General features: G+C 39.8%; 5 protein-coding genes across 5 annotated transcripts; all 5 read left to right on the top strand.

Moving 5' to 3' along the window:
- Nucleotides 1-24: 24 nt before the first annotated feature.
- On the top strand, nucleotides 25-1659 carry CLUP02_18011 (uncharacterized protein; the record flags this gene model as incomplete). Its single annotated transcript, XM_049296915.1, has 2 exons — nucleotides 25-379; nucleotides 452-1659. 2 exons carry the CDS (start codon nucleotides 25-27, stop codon nucleotides 1657-1659), a joined length of 1563 nt encoding a protein of 520 aa, XP_049138139.1.
- Nucleotides 1660-3572: 1913 nt separating this feature from the next.
- Nucleotides 3573-3965, top strand: CLUP02_18010 (uncharacterized protein; the record flags this gene model as incomplete). The annotated part of the gene is made up of 2 exons (XM_049296914.1): nucleotides 3573-3655; nucleotides 3731-3965. The coding sequence occupies 2 exons, from the start codon at nucleotides 3573-3575 to the stop codon at nucleotides 3963-3965; spliced, it is 318 nt and encodes a 105-aa protein (XP_049138138.1).
- Nucleotides 3966-4634: 669 nt separating this feature from the next.
- Nucleotides 4635-5009, top strand: CLUP02_18009 (uncharacterized protein; the record flags this gene model as incomplete). Its single annotated transcript, XM_049296913.1, has 1 exon — nucleotides 4635-5009. One exon carries the CDS (start codon nucleotides 4635-4637, stop codon nucleotides 5007-5009), a length of 375 nt encoding a protein of 124 aa, XP_049138137.1.
- Nucleotides 5010-6167: 1158 nt separating this feature from the next.
- On the top strand, nucleotides 6168-7079 carry CLUP02_18008 (uncharacterized protein; the record flags this gene model as incomplete). Its single annotated transcript, XM_049296912.1, has 1 exon — nucleotides 6168-7079. The coding sequence occupies one exon, from the start codon at nucleotides 6168-6170 to the stop codon at nucleotides 7077-7079; it is 912 nt and encodes a 303-aa protein (XP_049138136.1).
- A 2007-nt stretch (nucleotides 7080-9086) lies between these two features.
- CLUP02_18007 (uncharacterized protein) lies at nucleotides 9087-9820 on the top strand (the record flags this gene model as incomplete). Its single annotated transcript, XM_049296911.1, has 4 exons — nucleotides 9087-9203; nucleotides 9316-9397; nucleotides 9474-9514; nucleotides 9608-9820. 4 exons carry the CDS (start codon nucleotides 9087-9089, stop codon nucleotides 9818-9820), a joined length of 453 nt encoding a protein of 150 aa, XP_049138135.1.
- Between the last annotated feature and the right edge of the window lie 5083 nt (nucleotides 9821-14903).

The following is a 14903-nucleotide window of genomic DNA, read 5'->3' as shown; positions in this document are numbered from 1 at the left end:
GTACTACTTCTTCCAATCGAGAAGATGAGTTCTCTGAGAGATGAAGGGGCCGTTGACACGAATTATCTCATTCGGTTGTTCCTTGACACGCCAGCCGAGGAAACGCCTCATGTGGGTGCTGGTCTCGTTGCACGCCTGGCAGAAGGAACAATAGCTGTGTTTCAAGACATAAAAAAAAGTCCGATTGACGGAGTCAAAGGAGATTCAGAGTCTCAATCATATCTTGTCAGTCTTGGAAGGAGCTCTGACAGACTTCAACTCTGGTCAGACGGATACGGAATCTCCAGCCGAGCCTCCCATGGCCTCTTTGAGCGATCTAGTCGACTGCGAGGTGCAACGCTTGAGATTCTATCCAGTATAGGTTTGGCTCTTACTGAGAGTAAGTCTCAAGCTTACTGACTAAACTTTCAAGTAATTGCATCGAAGCTGATGATCATTGTCAAACAATCAGGACTCATCGCATCAACCTTTGGGGCGGGCCTTCTTAGGAAGACGCAACTTCCTGAGAGCTTCACAACTAAGGTAGAACAGCTGAGGCAACTGCTACAAGAAGCCGAAAACGATGTAGCAAAGAGTGAATCTTCAACTGGATCATCTGATTATGACGATGACGATATCGAACAAATCACTGCAGATCTTGAAACAGACACCAGAAGTTTGATGGAATTAGATGCCTTATTCTCTGAACCTATTCTGGACGCCAGACACATGAGGCAATCTCTTCCGTCGTCTTTGCACGAATGGGAACCTCATGAACCTTACAAACATATAATCACCAACAGATTTCCAAAAGCAGATGTTGGGCTCATTACCAGTCTCGGAAAAGCCAATTATGAGCGATTCTTGAGAGGTCAAGAGGAGAGGAACAGCAATTCTCGGACATTTCTGGAACCTGTCATGCTGCAAGAAATCGGGAATTCAGACGCTGCAAGTTCTAAATTCAACGATTCGGGTCTTGGATCATCTATTCCTTCATCTTACGCGGAGACAATTATGTCGTACCACGGCGGCGAAGGGACTTCGATCCGCTTACCGTCCCTACCCAAATCAGCCAGGAATGGTTCAAGCTTTTTGTGTATAGCATGCGGCCTGTCAACCATCGTGCAATCTAATCTGGCATGGAAACGCCACTTGTTCAACGACTTAAGGCCTTGGCAGTGCTTAGAGCCCTCGTGTAGATACAAGAGCGTCTTCAGCACTCGTAGGGATTGGGTCTCACATCTCGCTCTTCGCCACTTCGGGCCCGAGTGGAAAGGAACCGAGTGCTCACTATGCCGAAATGACACTGGCAATGGCAAGATCGCTATTCTTCAACACCTCGGGGGGCATCTTGAGGAGATCTCTCTTGCTTCTCTCCCTTCGAAACCCGACTTAGAGACAGAAAGCCAATTTTCAGACGGCAGTCGGCAAGATGATGCGATTGGCAGTGAAGCCGAGGAGACCCATGCCGCAGCAGAACTTGATTATCTTGACTTGTCTGGCACGGCAGCTAATGTACAAAGTGCTGAAATGGGGCAAGAAGGGCCAGTCGCTTCTAGTCCAGCTGAGAGGTACATCGAAAGAGCCAGACGAACCGGACGTCTGGAACCTGAAGTTTGCAATGCATTCTTGACCTTGATGAAAGAGCGTGCGAGAGAGATGTATGGCATAGTATCTTAACCATCAGCACGCTCTTGTTCACTTGATTGACATTTTCACAGGATCTCATCTGATAATGCCTATCTTATTTTGGGAAGAATTCTCCTTGACGATCCTGAATTTTTACAAGACTTCAAGAAACTTTGGCCAACATTTCCGCAATCGACTCGAATTACCACTGGGGCCGGTCCCAGACTCAGTGATAATGGGTCCGGATCTCCATATCCTACTGGTGACATTGCACCGAGCAGGAATGGATCTGCCTCCCAAAAAATATCTAGCGGAGAGCGATAGACTCGATCAGTCTCTCTCACGGGCAGATAAAACGCGGGATCGTTATGATTTAATACGATCGCTATCTGGGGATGAGGATATGGCTGCGAAATGGCATCTGGAGGCATGTTCTTTGCTGCATGACAGTGAGGTCTAGAAGCCGGAAGTGAAATATCGGCTCTGCCTCTGTATTTTTATGTACTTAACTCAGTCATTTGGCATAAGACCGTGAAATTTGTCTTTACTATCTCGGTTTGAATTATCGAATTTGGTGACGGAATCCGCCTCTCTGAGCTCCTGATATAGGTCCAAAGGATCCCGAGGTTCAAGCATGTAAGTAAAAGTACTCTATCGTCAAGCTTTAAGCGCTTCACAGCAGGCTTTAGTTCTGCGAGCTGCTCCCTTGCCCACCCCATCGATTGATTGCGTTCCTTCTGTGCACTGCGGTAAGTTCGCAGCAGATGACCGAATAGCGTCGAGACTGGGGCAAAGGGACAGAATCGCTCCTTTGTCCTCAAGGTCAGAACGAGGTGCTGTCTCTGTCCAAATCAGGCTTATGAGATTGGCCTCGACAGGCTGAACAGCCGAACAAAGATGGATGAACAACGTTGCCGAGATTGACTTGTTCAGTGGTCAAATAACTTGAAAGGTTGATACATCTATCCAAGTACAAAACACTCTTGCTCTCTTTTTTTCTGAACACCAGCCATCAAGATGGAGCTTTCTTCATCTTCTCATATTGCTCAATATGGATCTAGCGAGTAGTCACTATGTGCGCTTCAATGACCGCTTCACTGACCGCGTTAGGTGCGGATTGGATATGCATATTACTCTTGAGGCGCGTTTTACAGGAATCAACGATCTGTCTTACATGACGAGAGCGCTGACAGCCATCTTTGAATTGACCACCATATTGTTGATACGCGATCTGGAAGCGAATCCAGAATTGGGGTCTGTGGTGGATCTTAAGAGTCTCAAAAGAAGTCTTACGCGACTACGAAAATGTCAAGAAGGGTATAGGACGCCGATGCAGAAATCCAAAACACGTCCGGGTCCGTCGAGGCAGTGGCTAATAGCAAAGCTTGAGATTTTGAGCAGTTTCTCAAGGACTCTATGGCAGTGTACGTGGTTGGGGCCTAAACGGCTTTGCAAATCGAACCCTTTGTACCCTATCAGAAGTCAATTATCTAACTTCATGCATAGGGATGGCTGGAGCAAAGATGGTATTCCCACGGATTAGGGACTTGCACCAATTTCTCAATCAAGACGGACCCGATAGGGGAGCTGCCGCGGCGAGTCGACTTCTGCGGGATGCAGAAGGCAACAGCGGGGACATCGCGATGCGTCAACTTCTTCAGGAAGCAATAGCTGACGGGGAAAACAATACGATGCGCCAACTCATCCTTGAGGCAGAAGCCAACGGCGAAGGCAGTGTGAGGCGTGAGCTTGCTCGTTTTCTAGAGGAAAGGCCCACTGGTGGGAGGAATACGCGTCAACTTGCTCAGGAGACAGAGGTGGATGATGGCAGTGTGAGATGTCAAATTATACGAGAGGAAAAGGCCAGAAGAGAGAGCGGTAATTTCTCTGTCAGCTCCTCAAAACATCGCAATGATGATATTTCTCAAGAAGCAGTTAAATTAGCAGCAGATACCATCGCCCTGATGGAATTGCAGCATGAAGGATACTCAGATGCTGAAGCTGCAAGCCGTTTCCTAAGTGAGCTGAAGCAAAATTGTAAAGGAAGGTATGTTCCGTTTTGATATTATCTGTCCGCCCTCGATGTAGATGATATACTCTTACTTGGCTTACACTCTGATAGTCTCAAGTTGGGTGATCTCGATGAAACATCACAAGAGGCGCGGAAGTCGATTAGAAAAGTCGACATGATGGCCGAGGCCGAAGACTACCGGCCGCAAGACAATTCGGGTGCCACCATTGGAAACTCAGTACAGCAGACTTCTTGGTTGCTTTGGGATATCTTTGAGAAGGCGAGCGTAGTCCTAGCCGCGTTAGGGGCTGACCTGCGTATGAAAGACGAGGCAATGTCATTGTAGTCTCAGACAGAGCTTGTGGCTTCTTCGTGATTTGGAGCCCCTGCCAATAGTACATGTATATACATAAGTAGTAAGACACAGTTGAATCATCTCTAGTCTTCGAAGCAGGCAATCTGGCCCTGTAGTCTCACAATCACATTCGTGGCTACATTACACTTGTATTTCTGAGTGCGTCTCGAGAACGGGCGGCGAATATGGACTACCCCATATGGCAATGTCATGAGCATAGTAGATTGTAGTCACGAAAGCCAGTTTACTCGGCAAACTCCTCTCATCAGTCCACAAGAGGTTTGCTATGTAATAGAGCATCTTTTACGCTCTTCCGGACGTCATAATGCCAGCGGCAAATTCCCCCGACAACAACGCCGAAGCCCCAAATCCGAATAGAAATCAAATTTGCATTCAGGCCTTTAGTTTGATTGAACATTGGAAATCATCGCTGGTTACCGCCGGGCTTGAAAAGGTTGGCCATTGCAGGTGACGTGGATCAACAAAGACACGTGAACAGCGTCTCTACGATCTGAGAACTCATTGGCTATAGGTATATAAACGGTTCAACAAAGACGAAAGAACAATGAACTTCCATGTATATACATAATCTGCTGCTGCTCGCAATTTTCATGTTCGTCAGCTCTGCCTGATTCTCATCACCTTCGCGCAACACCGAAAATGGAGCTGTCAAACACTAGTGATCCTATGCTCCAACGCGAAGACGAGAACTCATCCTTGGAAGCAGAAGCCCAAAAGGCGTTCATTGAACCAGAATCTTATCTACACGACTTGACGCTTGCAGCGACCTTAGCCTTCATGTACGCCGTCCGGGGCGTGGATATTGATTTCAGGGAAAGCACAGAGCTGCAGCCGGAGTTGGGCAGCCTGAAGAGGAGCTTCGAGAGACTTGAGCAGTGTCAAGAAGGGTACACCGTTCCCGATGAGAGCTCTGGCAACAGGTCCAACGTGCGTCGGCAGCCGAAATGGCTGTGGCAAGAACAAAAGTACAGGGCTTTGAAACGTATCATGGAGGTTGTGATGCCGAGTAAGTGATCAGAATGTCGATGGGTCATCGGACATTTCCTCACTTCATGGAAACTAATCATTCTTTCTCGCTAAAAGGGCTATTGCATCCGACGAGTTGGACCATTAAATCATGTCCCACACTCGAGAAAACTCGTCAGGGTCTCGAGACGACAGCAGCCACAGGAGATATTGGGTTCTATCGATTTCTCCGGGAGTTCTCTTCACCTGATCTTCGCCCGCGCGGCGAAGACAAGATCAGTTACATCAGGCAATCATTAGCATCGGATACTATTTATCTGATGGATTTGCAGCACGCAGGATATTCCAACCGCGTGGCTGAAGCCAATTACTTGCGGATACATCATAAGTTGTTTGTATACGATGCAAAGGTGGAGTAAGTTTATGCTTTTTTGCGTCACCTTTCTACTTCTGCCGCGAATATTTGACGTTGAACAATCCTGTTTCTTCTAGGCCCGAGGAGCGAGAATTCTTGATGGGTCAAATCGTAGAAGCGATGGAAGCGTCAAAGAAACTGATGGACGCGTTGGTGGAGGTTGATCTGTACCCCCCGCGCATTCAGGAAATGTCTGATATGGAGGTAATCAGAGCAAGCAATTCTTCGAGGGAAGCGCGCCTGAAGGCATTCTTGAGCCCAGACTCGAGTCAAGATGGCAATGCCACGAACTTAGCTTGTCCCTCGACTTGCGCCTCTTCCGCGGCCTCATCCACGTCATGACGACAGCGGGGTATCTCCCAACGACCCCGCCAAACCTCGCACACCAACAGACAATCTCCCTTCCGCCTCGCTCAAATATGATTTTCAATGAGAAAAGATATCGTTATTCACTGGGGTAGTATCATTCAATAGCTCAAATAAACTAAATATCCATAAGTTTCATTCTGCTGTGAAGGCTGGCGCGACTCACCGTGTGGCCCAATGATGAATCATAGACCAAAAAAACCACCTAACCTCAAAAAACCTCACACGACATTCCTCACCCTTCAACTTCACTCATAAAACAACCTACCTCATCCCCGTCCATCGGCCATTCATCACAATCCATCACAACCCATAAACTCATGACCATCCGAACCCTCTCAACCCGCCGCATATCCCAACTAACTCACCATCTCCAATCCCCAACTTCACCATCACGCTCAGCCTCACCCAGCTCACCACGCAACATGTCCTCCTCCCCATCAACAGCAAAAGCCTCACCAGGCCCAGCGCCCTGGCGCGCCCCCTTCCTCAAGAACGTAAACGAAATGGCCTCACCAGAATTCAACCTCGCAACAATCCACTCCTCTTCCTCTTCCTCACCCAGCTCCTCCCTCACCCCCCGCCTCCGCACCGTAATCTTCCGCGGCCTCTGGGCCTCCCTCCCAGTCAACCCAAAAAACACAGCAGACCTCAACCCGCCCCTCTACGAATCCGATCTCCTGACCCTGACAACCGACGCCCGCATGGCAAAAGTGCCCGACTTCCTAACTTCCGACGGAGAAAAAGACGACGTCAAAAAATCAGGCGGCGGCGGCCCCGTAGAAGCATGCTTCTGGACCGACGCAAAAGTCCAATGGCGCATCCGCGGCGAAGCCTTCCTCCTCGGCCCGGACATCGACTCCTCCTCCGGCGCCAAAGCGCTCCGCGAGCACCTCCTAGCCCGCATGCGCACCGTCACCCCAGCAGACGCCAAACGCCGCCGCGAACAAGACATCCCCTCCGGCAAAACCGTCATCGGCACCTCGGAACAGGACTGGTCCTTCGCCCGCGAGGTCACGGCGCACTTTGGAAACTTGTCGCCCATGATGCGCGGCACGTTCAGGAACCCGGTCCCGGGGACGTCCCGCGCCGCGAACCCGCCCTCGGACACGCTGAAGCTGGGGCAAAAGGTCGAGGACCTGGAGGACGAGGTCGCGAGGGAGAACTTCCGGGTCGTGGTGATTGTGCCGACCGAGGTGGATCAGACGGACCTGAGCGCCTCGGAGGACCCGAGACGGTATCTGTACCGGTTTGTCGGGGCCGAGGCCGAGGGGAAGGAGACGGAGGGTGGTGCGGAGAGGGTGAATGGGTGGGGGAAGATTGAGCTGTGGCCGTAGATGTGAGGTCTCGGTGACCATGATTGGATTAGATCCGTTGACTACTCCGTGTGCAAGGTAGAATCAAGACATCACTGGCTATAGACTTTACGGTCCAACCGGAGGCGTCGCAAGCTACCCAAAGAACATCATCATTCTGAGCCCATTTCACGCGCGCCTTCACATCATCATCGTACAATTGTTTGCGCCTCAAAACGTGGAAGATGTGCCAACGGAGCGCTAGCCTCAAGCAGCAGACCGAAAGTCCGAACCCCCAGGTCTTCGTACCTACCGAAACAACTCTCATAACTTGGTCAGACTCGTCACAGAAAAAGCAGATGGCTGACTACCAAGTACTAGTAGGTACCATGTTGCATGTCGCACGTCGAGGGGGGAAAAAGTCAAGCTACCAGGCCGAGCCGTGCCGTGCTTACACCCCCTCTTCAAAGGTTCACCGGTCGATCAGAAGAGAGAGAGAGAGAGAAAAAAAAAAGAGACCGGACACATCATCCACATTGCGACTTTCGCCCGAAGCAGGCCTTGTTCCCTTTGCTGGCGCTGTTGGAACAGGGGTGTGAGAGAGAAAGAGACTCTGAACGAGTGTTCCAACACCCAAGTCTCCGTAAGTAAGCTGGGCAAGGAGTGGTACTCAGCGGGCCCCAATGGCCGGCTCCCGTTTTAGGAAAATGGTACGTCCGATGGGATCTGCATGACTGCGCGGGATGGGAGATGTTCTCACGCATGTGAGAGGAAGGAGAGAAAGCAAAGTTCCCCATGAAGTCCGAGTTGGCGAATTGGGATCCTTGCGGATAGGGTCTTGCTGTTGCGACGTGTTGTGACCTGTAGCTTGTCGAGGCCTGTTGGTCGAAAGAGTCGGCTGCCGGCGTATGGAGTAACCATCACTACTACACAGTAGATATGCATGCATGTTTCCACGATACGATAGAGCCGCTGCTGGACGCGCGGGCTTGCGTGACCGCGATGCGGCGCGTACGTACCAAGTATGGTAACAATTCTCCGAACCATGGATGAAGCAAGGCGCCGAACGACGCGGGCATTGCTGCTTCCCGTCCGCGTCGGAAGCTTAGGTTCAATTTTAGTTTTGGTCTTTACTCTTCGTCAACGCGGCCTCTGGAAGGTCGGATACGGTCGGGTCGGTAGTCTGTTATATCCACAGCAATTCTGTCCCGGTGGGGGAGAGGAGAAACTCCAGAGGGAGAAAAAGGGTAAATTGAGCGAGGGAGAGCAATATCGACACAGAATCGTCTCGAAGACGGCCGCTCATGGATAGCCCTGCCACAAACCACATGGCACTTCCGATCAGAACAGCCAAGCTTGTACTCCAACCTCTTGCAAGTCAGCCGATCCCAGGCGAGCTTCAGAGGATAGAGGAGCGACTTTACGGGGTTGAAACGAGATGAAGAACACTTGTTGACGGTTGACCACGTCTGTTCTTCCCCCCATCCACCAAACTTGTTCCGTTGCTCGTTGCTACTGTAACGAAATCGACGGGTTTTGCATCCCGAATAGGGCGATCGCACCGATGAGCGGATGAACATCCCCAGTTCGAGTGGAAGCTCTGAGTGGGCGGACGCTAGCAGACGATAGCCACCAACCCCTCGAGAGCAAGAGAAAATCAAATCAAATCGTAAAGCCACAACTTCCCAGCCTGTCCCCGTCGCTAGTCGGTCAATTCCACATGGCAGCCATGATAGCTCTAAACCACAAAGGAGAGCGCTCCCCACTCCGGATCTGGCAGCGCTGCTTCCGCGAATACTTGGCGGGCGGCCGGCCGTCTTTCTGCGTGTAGCGTGATTACAGGGAGAAACAAGTTGACTAGGAGGTTAGGCGAAGGAAGAGAGCAGGGGCATCTTTCTCTCTCTTGTTTTCACTCACTCACTGTTCAGACTCCAGCAGCCTGCTTCCTTCTTGTTCCGGCGGGTCATTCAGGACACGAGATACGAGACTCGAGGAAGGGCAGCAGATATCAGGCCATCCCCACGAAGAGGACATGCAGCCCCATGTGCGATGACAAGATGCATAGTATGTCTGTACTTCGTACTTCGAGGATATGCCCCGTTCGGCCCCGGGCCCCTCCCCTTCTTCGTGAATCGCGACGGCAACGGCGTGTTCAACAATTCGCCGGTTTTTTTTTTTTTAATTTTTTTTTTTTTTTTAAACTTCGCGTAAGAGGCAATACGGCGTGTCGGTTGAACGCGTGGGTATGTCAGGGCAAAAATGCAGCATCCGTCTGTAGTTCGAGCTGCAGCTAGCGATCGGTATCCCCTGCGTGCTGTGGGTGACTCGGTGCCAGCTGCCACTAGACGGTTCCGTCCTGAGTATGTGATTGATGGGTCGTTGGCGGAAGCGCGCGGAGTTTCTTGCAACATCGTGTGCGCGCACTGCGCGAACAAGACGGGCCCGGTGTTCTGACTCTGGATTCGTCAATGGCCAGGGTCCCCAAACTCTAAACCGCGCGACGGGGCCAAGTTGTTTTCGTAAAGACGACGCAGCTCACTGAGCTCTAAACTCATAAATCACTGCGGAAGCTCCCCCGCGCGCGCTTCATCAGTTGTCTCCCACGTGCGTGTGAGGCTGTCGACGGCGCCGGATGCAAAAGGAGGCGGCGTTCCATCAGCGGTCGGCCCCCGATCATCTCCGCATCGTACAAGCCGATAGCCCCCCAACGAAAGACGATCCGGCACATGCATTGCTCGCCTAACCGCCGAGGCAGCATCACGAGATCAGGTGCCGTGAATTAATGGAGCTCGCTTGTGTTAATTCGTTGCCTCCTACGGAGGTGCGTCTCAATAGTCCTTGTAGTTACTACCAAGACCAACCCCTACTACAGACAGGGGAGTCGACAAGGGGCTAGCTAAGTGTTACGGCTAGCTAGTCGTAGTGAGTATATTAGCAAAAGTTAAGGCTACGAGTACTAAGTAAATAGTATTATAGTTATAAATAGCTTTTTTAAAACTATATCTATAAGTCGTAAAGTAAATAAGGCTTTAGTAATTAATTATAGTCTTATTAAAAGGGGTTTTTAATAAAAATAGCTAAAAACGATTATAAGATCTAATACTAAATTAATTATTAAAAAGCTATAAAAAGTCTATTTTTAAACTTAGCTTAAGTTTATATTATATATAAGTCCGCTTATAAATATATTTTTATTAATAATTACTTTTATTTATTAAATAATTACTAAATAAATATTAATAAGCGATTATTTAGAGTAATTATAATAATTACTTTATTATATAATTATTATTTCTTATTTATATATAACTTATTTATAGTTCTTTTATTTTATAAAAGTTATTTTATATTCTTATATTCTTATATATATAATATATTATAGCCGCTATAAGCTTGCGGGGCGGGCCCTAGTTTTAGTTATATATATTAAATCGTAATATTAAGTCTCTTTTTTAAAAATCTTATCTTTATAAACTTATAAATAAGTTATTATAGCCTAGTTTAGGGCTCGTTAAATAGTTCTTTTAAAAATACTAAAATATCCGTTAGATCTTCAATATATTATTAGTTAAAGCTTATTTTTAAAATTAAAGAGCGAGAATTCGAAATTAAAATACTTTACTTATTTTATTATTTATTAGGGTAAAAATATAAGATATTAAAAAGTAAATTAAAGTATTATAAGTATATATATTATAATCGTTCTTATAACGTAACTATTAATACTATATATAATCGTAAGTCTTTTTCTTTTTTTATTAATATTTTTATATTAATTATATTTATAATAAATTATTTTTTATACAAAGTTAATAAGCTAGAACGAAAAAAAAAAAAAAGAACTTTTTTTTTAAAAAACGGGTAAAGGCCTTACGTTACGTATAGGTTAAAATAAATTAGTCTTTATTAAAATTAAATCGTTTTTTTTAAAAAAAAAGGATAGTATTTAAGAAAAAAAAAGCGATTCCTAATCCTCTTAATATTATTAACGAAGATAAGTTAGTCGCTACGTAAAAAGTATAATTTAGTAATATTTTTAAAATAGTTAACTAGGATATTATAATAGCTAAGAGTGTTAGTTTTAATTTTAATTTTAGTATTTTAAAAAGAATTCTTAAGAGTTCTAGAGGTTCGTAATAAGTTTTTATGTATTTTTTTTATATTTATAGCCCTTTTATTTAATAAAGAATTCTGATATTTTATTTTTAACTCTATAGTTAATAATTTATTTAATTTCGTATTCTAATTAGTTTAGTTTAATAATAATATAATCTTTTATATATAATCCTCTTAGTATAAGTTTAAGTAATAAAATATAAAAAACGGAATAGTATTATATCGTATTTAGTAGTCTTAGTTCGTAATTAATTAATAAGACTTTTTTAATAATTTTAAAAAGTCTAAGTTTTTTATAATCTAATTTATTACTTAGTCGTTTTATTTTAATATTATAATAAAAGAAATAGGTACTATCCCCCTTTTTTAAAAATAGTCCTCTAATCTTTAATTTATTTACGTTTTCTTTTATATATTATTATACGAACTCGAGGTTTATTAATACTTATTTATAGATTTCCTTAAGTTTATTTACGTTTATTATAGCTTTTATAGCTTATAATCCTTATTATATTTCTTTATATATTATTAATTAGAATCCGTAATTAAAATAAAACGGAGATTCTTTTATATTTTTATTAACTATATTATTATATATAAACTGGGCTATTAATAGAAGTACTACCTAATTATCTTAGTCGTAATTTATATAATAATAAAGATATATTTTAAGGATATAATTAATTCTTTTTATTTATTTATTAGTTTATAAATAAAATAATATCAATAGTTTATAGTTTATACTAAGTTATAAAATTAGAGATTTTTAAAACTTCGAAATAAATAGCTTATTTTTATTAGAGATAATTTCTTTTTAATAAATCGTAGTTTAAGAATATAACTTTAATCAATACGTATACTAGGTTTTTTATAGTACTAAATTCCTTATAAAGAATAAAGTAAATAAACTTAATAAGTTAGTTAATTATAACTAAGATATTATTATATTATACTTTAGGGAATAGTTTTCTAAACTTAAGTAATTTAATAATAAAATCCTATATAATTAATTACTATACTTTTATTAGTAATTATAATAGTTATAGCTCGTTATAAGGTTTATATAGGCTATTTTTATTTTTTTTATAAGTTACGTAGTCCTTAATTATTTTTATAATTTTAATATGTATAACGGATTTATTATAATACTAACGAATCCGTTTTTATATTTTAGTAATTCTTTAATAACCGTATACTAATATACTATAAATTTTATAATAAGCTTAGGGGTTATTTTTCTAATCGGGCTAGTACTAATTCTTTTAATTATTATAAAGAGCTTTATAATTAATATAAAGCTACTATCTTTCTCTTATTTAAAAATAATTTATATTTTTTTAAAGACTACGACTTTATAATTAAGTCTTTTACTAAGTACATTTACTTTATTATTTTCTAAACCTTTTTAATAAATAATTTAGAAGTTATACTTAAATAAGAATTCGCTCTATTTAACTTATTACTTATTTAAATTTTTATTTATTATAAAGTTTACGAGGTTCTTATAATTTATATAAACTATAACTTTGTATTTAGTTCTAAATAATTATAATCTCTATTTTTAAAATACTTTAATAATTACTATTAGTTTTTTATTATAAATTTACTAATTTAATTTTACTTTATAAAATACTTTAAAATAAAAGTAATATAAATAAAGCTTTTTTTACTTATCTCGTTATTTTAAGACCGCTCTTATAATAAAGTTTAAAGTATTAGTTTTAATTTTAAAAAGTTTTTAAAAATCTAAGATTATAATAACTAGTTTAGAAAGAACTATATTCTTAACTTTAATAAATACTTCCTTATACTTAGGGTCCTAAATAAATAGAATATCTTTTTATATTAAGTTATTAAAAAGTCTAACTATATTAATATAGTTCTTAAAAAATTATTCATAAAAGTTAACGAATCTTAAGAATCCTTATATATTCTTAACGTTCTATAGTATAAGCTAGTCCCTAACTACTTCTATTTTTAATATTTATATATAAATTTATCTTAATATAATAATGTATTTAAAGAAGTCTACCCTTTATATATAAAATTTATATTTAAAAGGTTCGGTATATAACTTAATATTTTAGAGCTTTTAAAATACTATATAAATATACTTTTTATATATTTTAAAATCGGAAGAGAAAATAAGAATATTATTAATATAAATAATAATAAAGATATTAACGTACTCTTAGAGTACGTAATTAACTATTACTTAAAAAGTTACCGGAGCGTTAGTAAGTTTAAAAAATATAATAAGGTACTTAAAGAGTTCTTTATAAGTTTAGAATACCGTTTTTTATTTATTTTCTTTTTTAATCCAAATTTAGTTAAATACTTTTTTAAAATTTATAGTAATAAACTAGTTAGCTTTATAAAATAGATTTCTAAGCTTAGTAATAAGTAATAAGGGATAGTAATTTCTTTTCGTAATTTCGTTAAGTTTTTTATAGTTAATGATTAGTTTCTGTTTTTTTATTCCTTTTTTTAATACGAAGAATAGGGGTAATTTTATAAAACAATTCGATAATTAAATAAGTCCTTTCTCGAGTTTTTTATTAATATATTTATTAAAATATTTTTATTTTTTTTAATTTATTAAATATATTAAAAAGAACCTAAGTTACGTTCCTTTTTTAAATTCGATTTTTATATCTTAGTCATTATATTTTAATAATCCTATTCTTTTAGGTTTTATAAATAGTTTTATATATATCCAGTACTCCTCGGGTATAGTTTAGAATCGTTACGATCCTTAATTATTAATACTAATTATAAGCTTTTTAAAGCTTTTTACTATTTTAATAAAAACTATATATTATATTTATTCTTATTTTTTAAGAGTTTTTAAAAATCCGTTTAAACCTTTTTTTTTTAAGTCGTTTAGTAACTAATCTTTTTTTAAAAAACCTAGTTAATAATCTAATTTATTTATAAGTTATACTTTTATAATTACGAGATTCTTAGGATAACGTTAATATTTCTAATTTTTATAATATTATACTATAATAATTCTTATTAATTATTAATATATATTAAGAGGTATACGGTGTTTTAATTAATATATTTATAGTTATAATTAACTTATTCTCTTTTTATTATCTATAATTAATATAAGTTATTTTTCTATACTTATAATAAATTAAGTTTATTTACTATTCTTCATAAAATATAGGTTTTTTATATATTATCATTAATAATAACGTTTAATCTTTATTTATAAATATTAAAATTAACTCGTAAATATATATCGTTACGTTATTTAGTTATATATAAGAACTTTTTCTTTTTTTCTTTTATCGTTCTTTTATAATTAGCTTTTTTTAGTTTTTTATTATACGCTTTTTTTACTAAGCGCCTTATTTATATAGTTCTTATTATTCTTTTTAAGCTTTAGCCTTTTTAATATAGTAAACTTAGTATTAATTATATTTACAATCTTTTTATTCTATATACTTATTATTAAAGTATTTTATAAAAAAGCTAAGGTCTGGGCTAAATATTACTTTATTATTATTATTAAAGTTTAGTAATATCTAATTAAGTAGTTAGTTTTTTATATAAATATCCTTAATAAGCTTATTATCGTATTTTTGTAAGTAAAAGCGACTATTTTATTTATATATAAAGTACTAAAAGTATTTATTATTTAAGTATTCTATCTAAAATAATTCTTTATAAAAGGGGTTTTTAGGGTTAAATAAAAAGTAGTTTTCATTTATATAGGGGGTTATTATAACCTTTTTATAT

The sequence above is a fragment of the Colletotrichum lupini genome, chromosome 10 (assembly GCF_023278565.1).
Source record: "Colletotrichum lupini chromosome 10, complete sequence".
In the NCBI taxonomy this organism is placed as follows: Eukaryota; Fungi; Ascomycota; class Sordariomycetes; order Glomerellales; family Glomerellaceae; genus Colletotrichum; species Colletotrichum lupini.
Note: the sequence above shows the minus strand (reverse complement) of the source record. Positions and strands in the feature narration are given on the sequence as shown.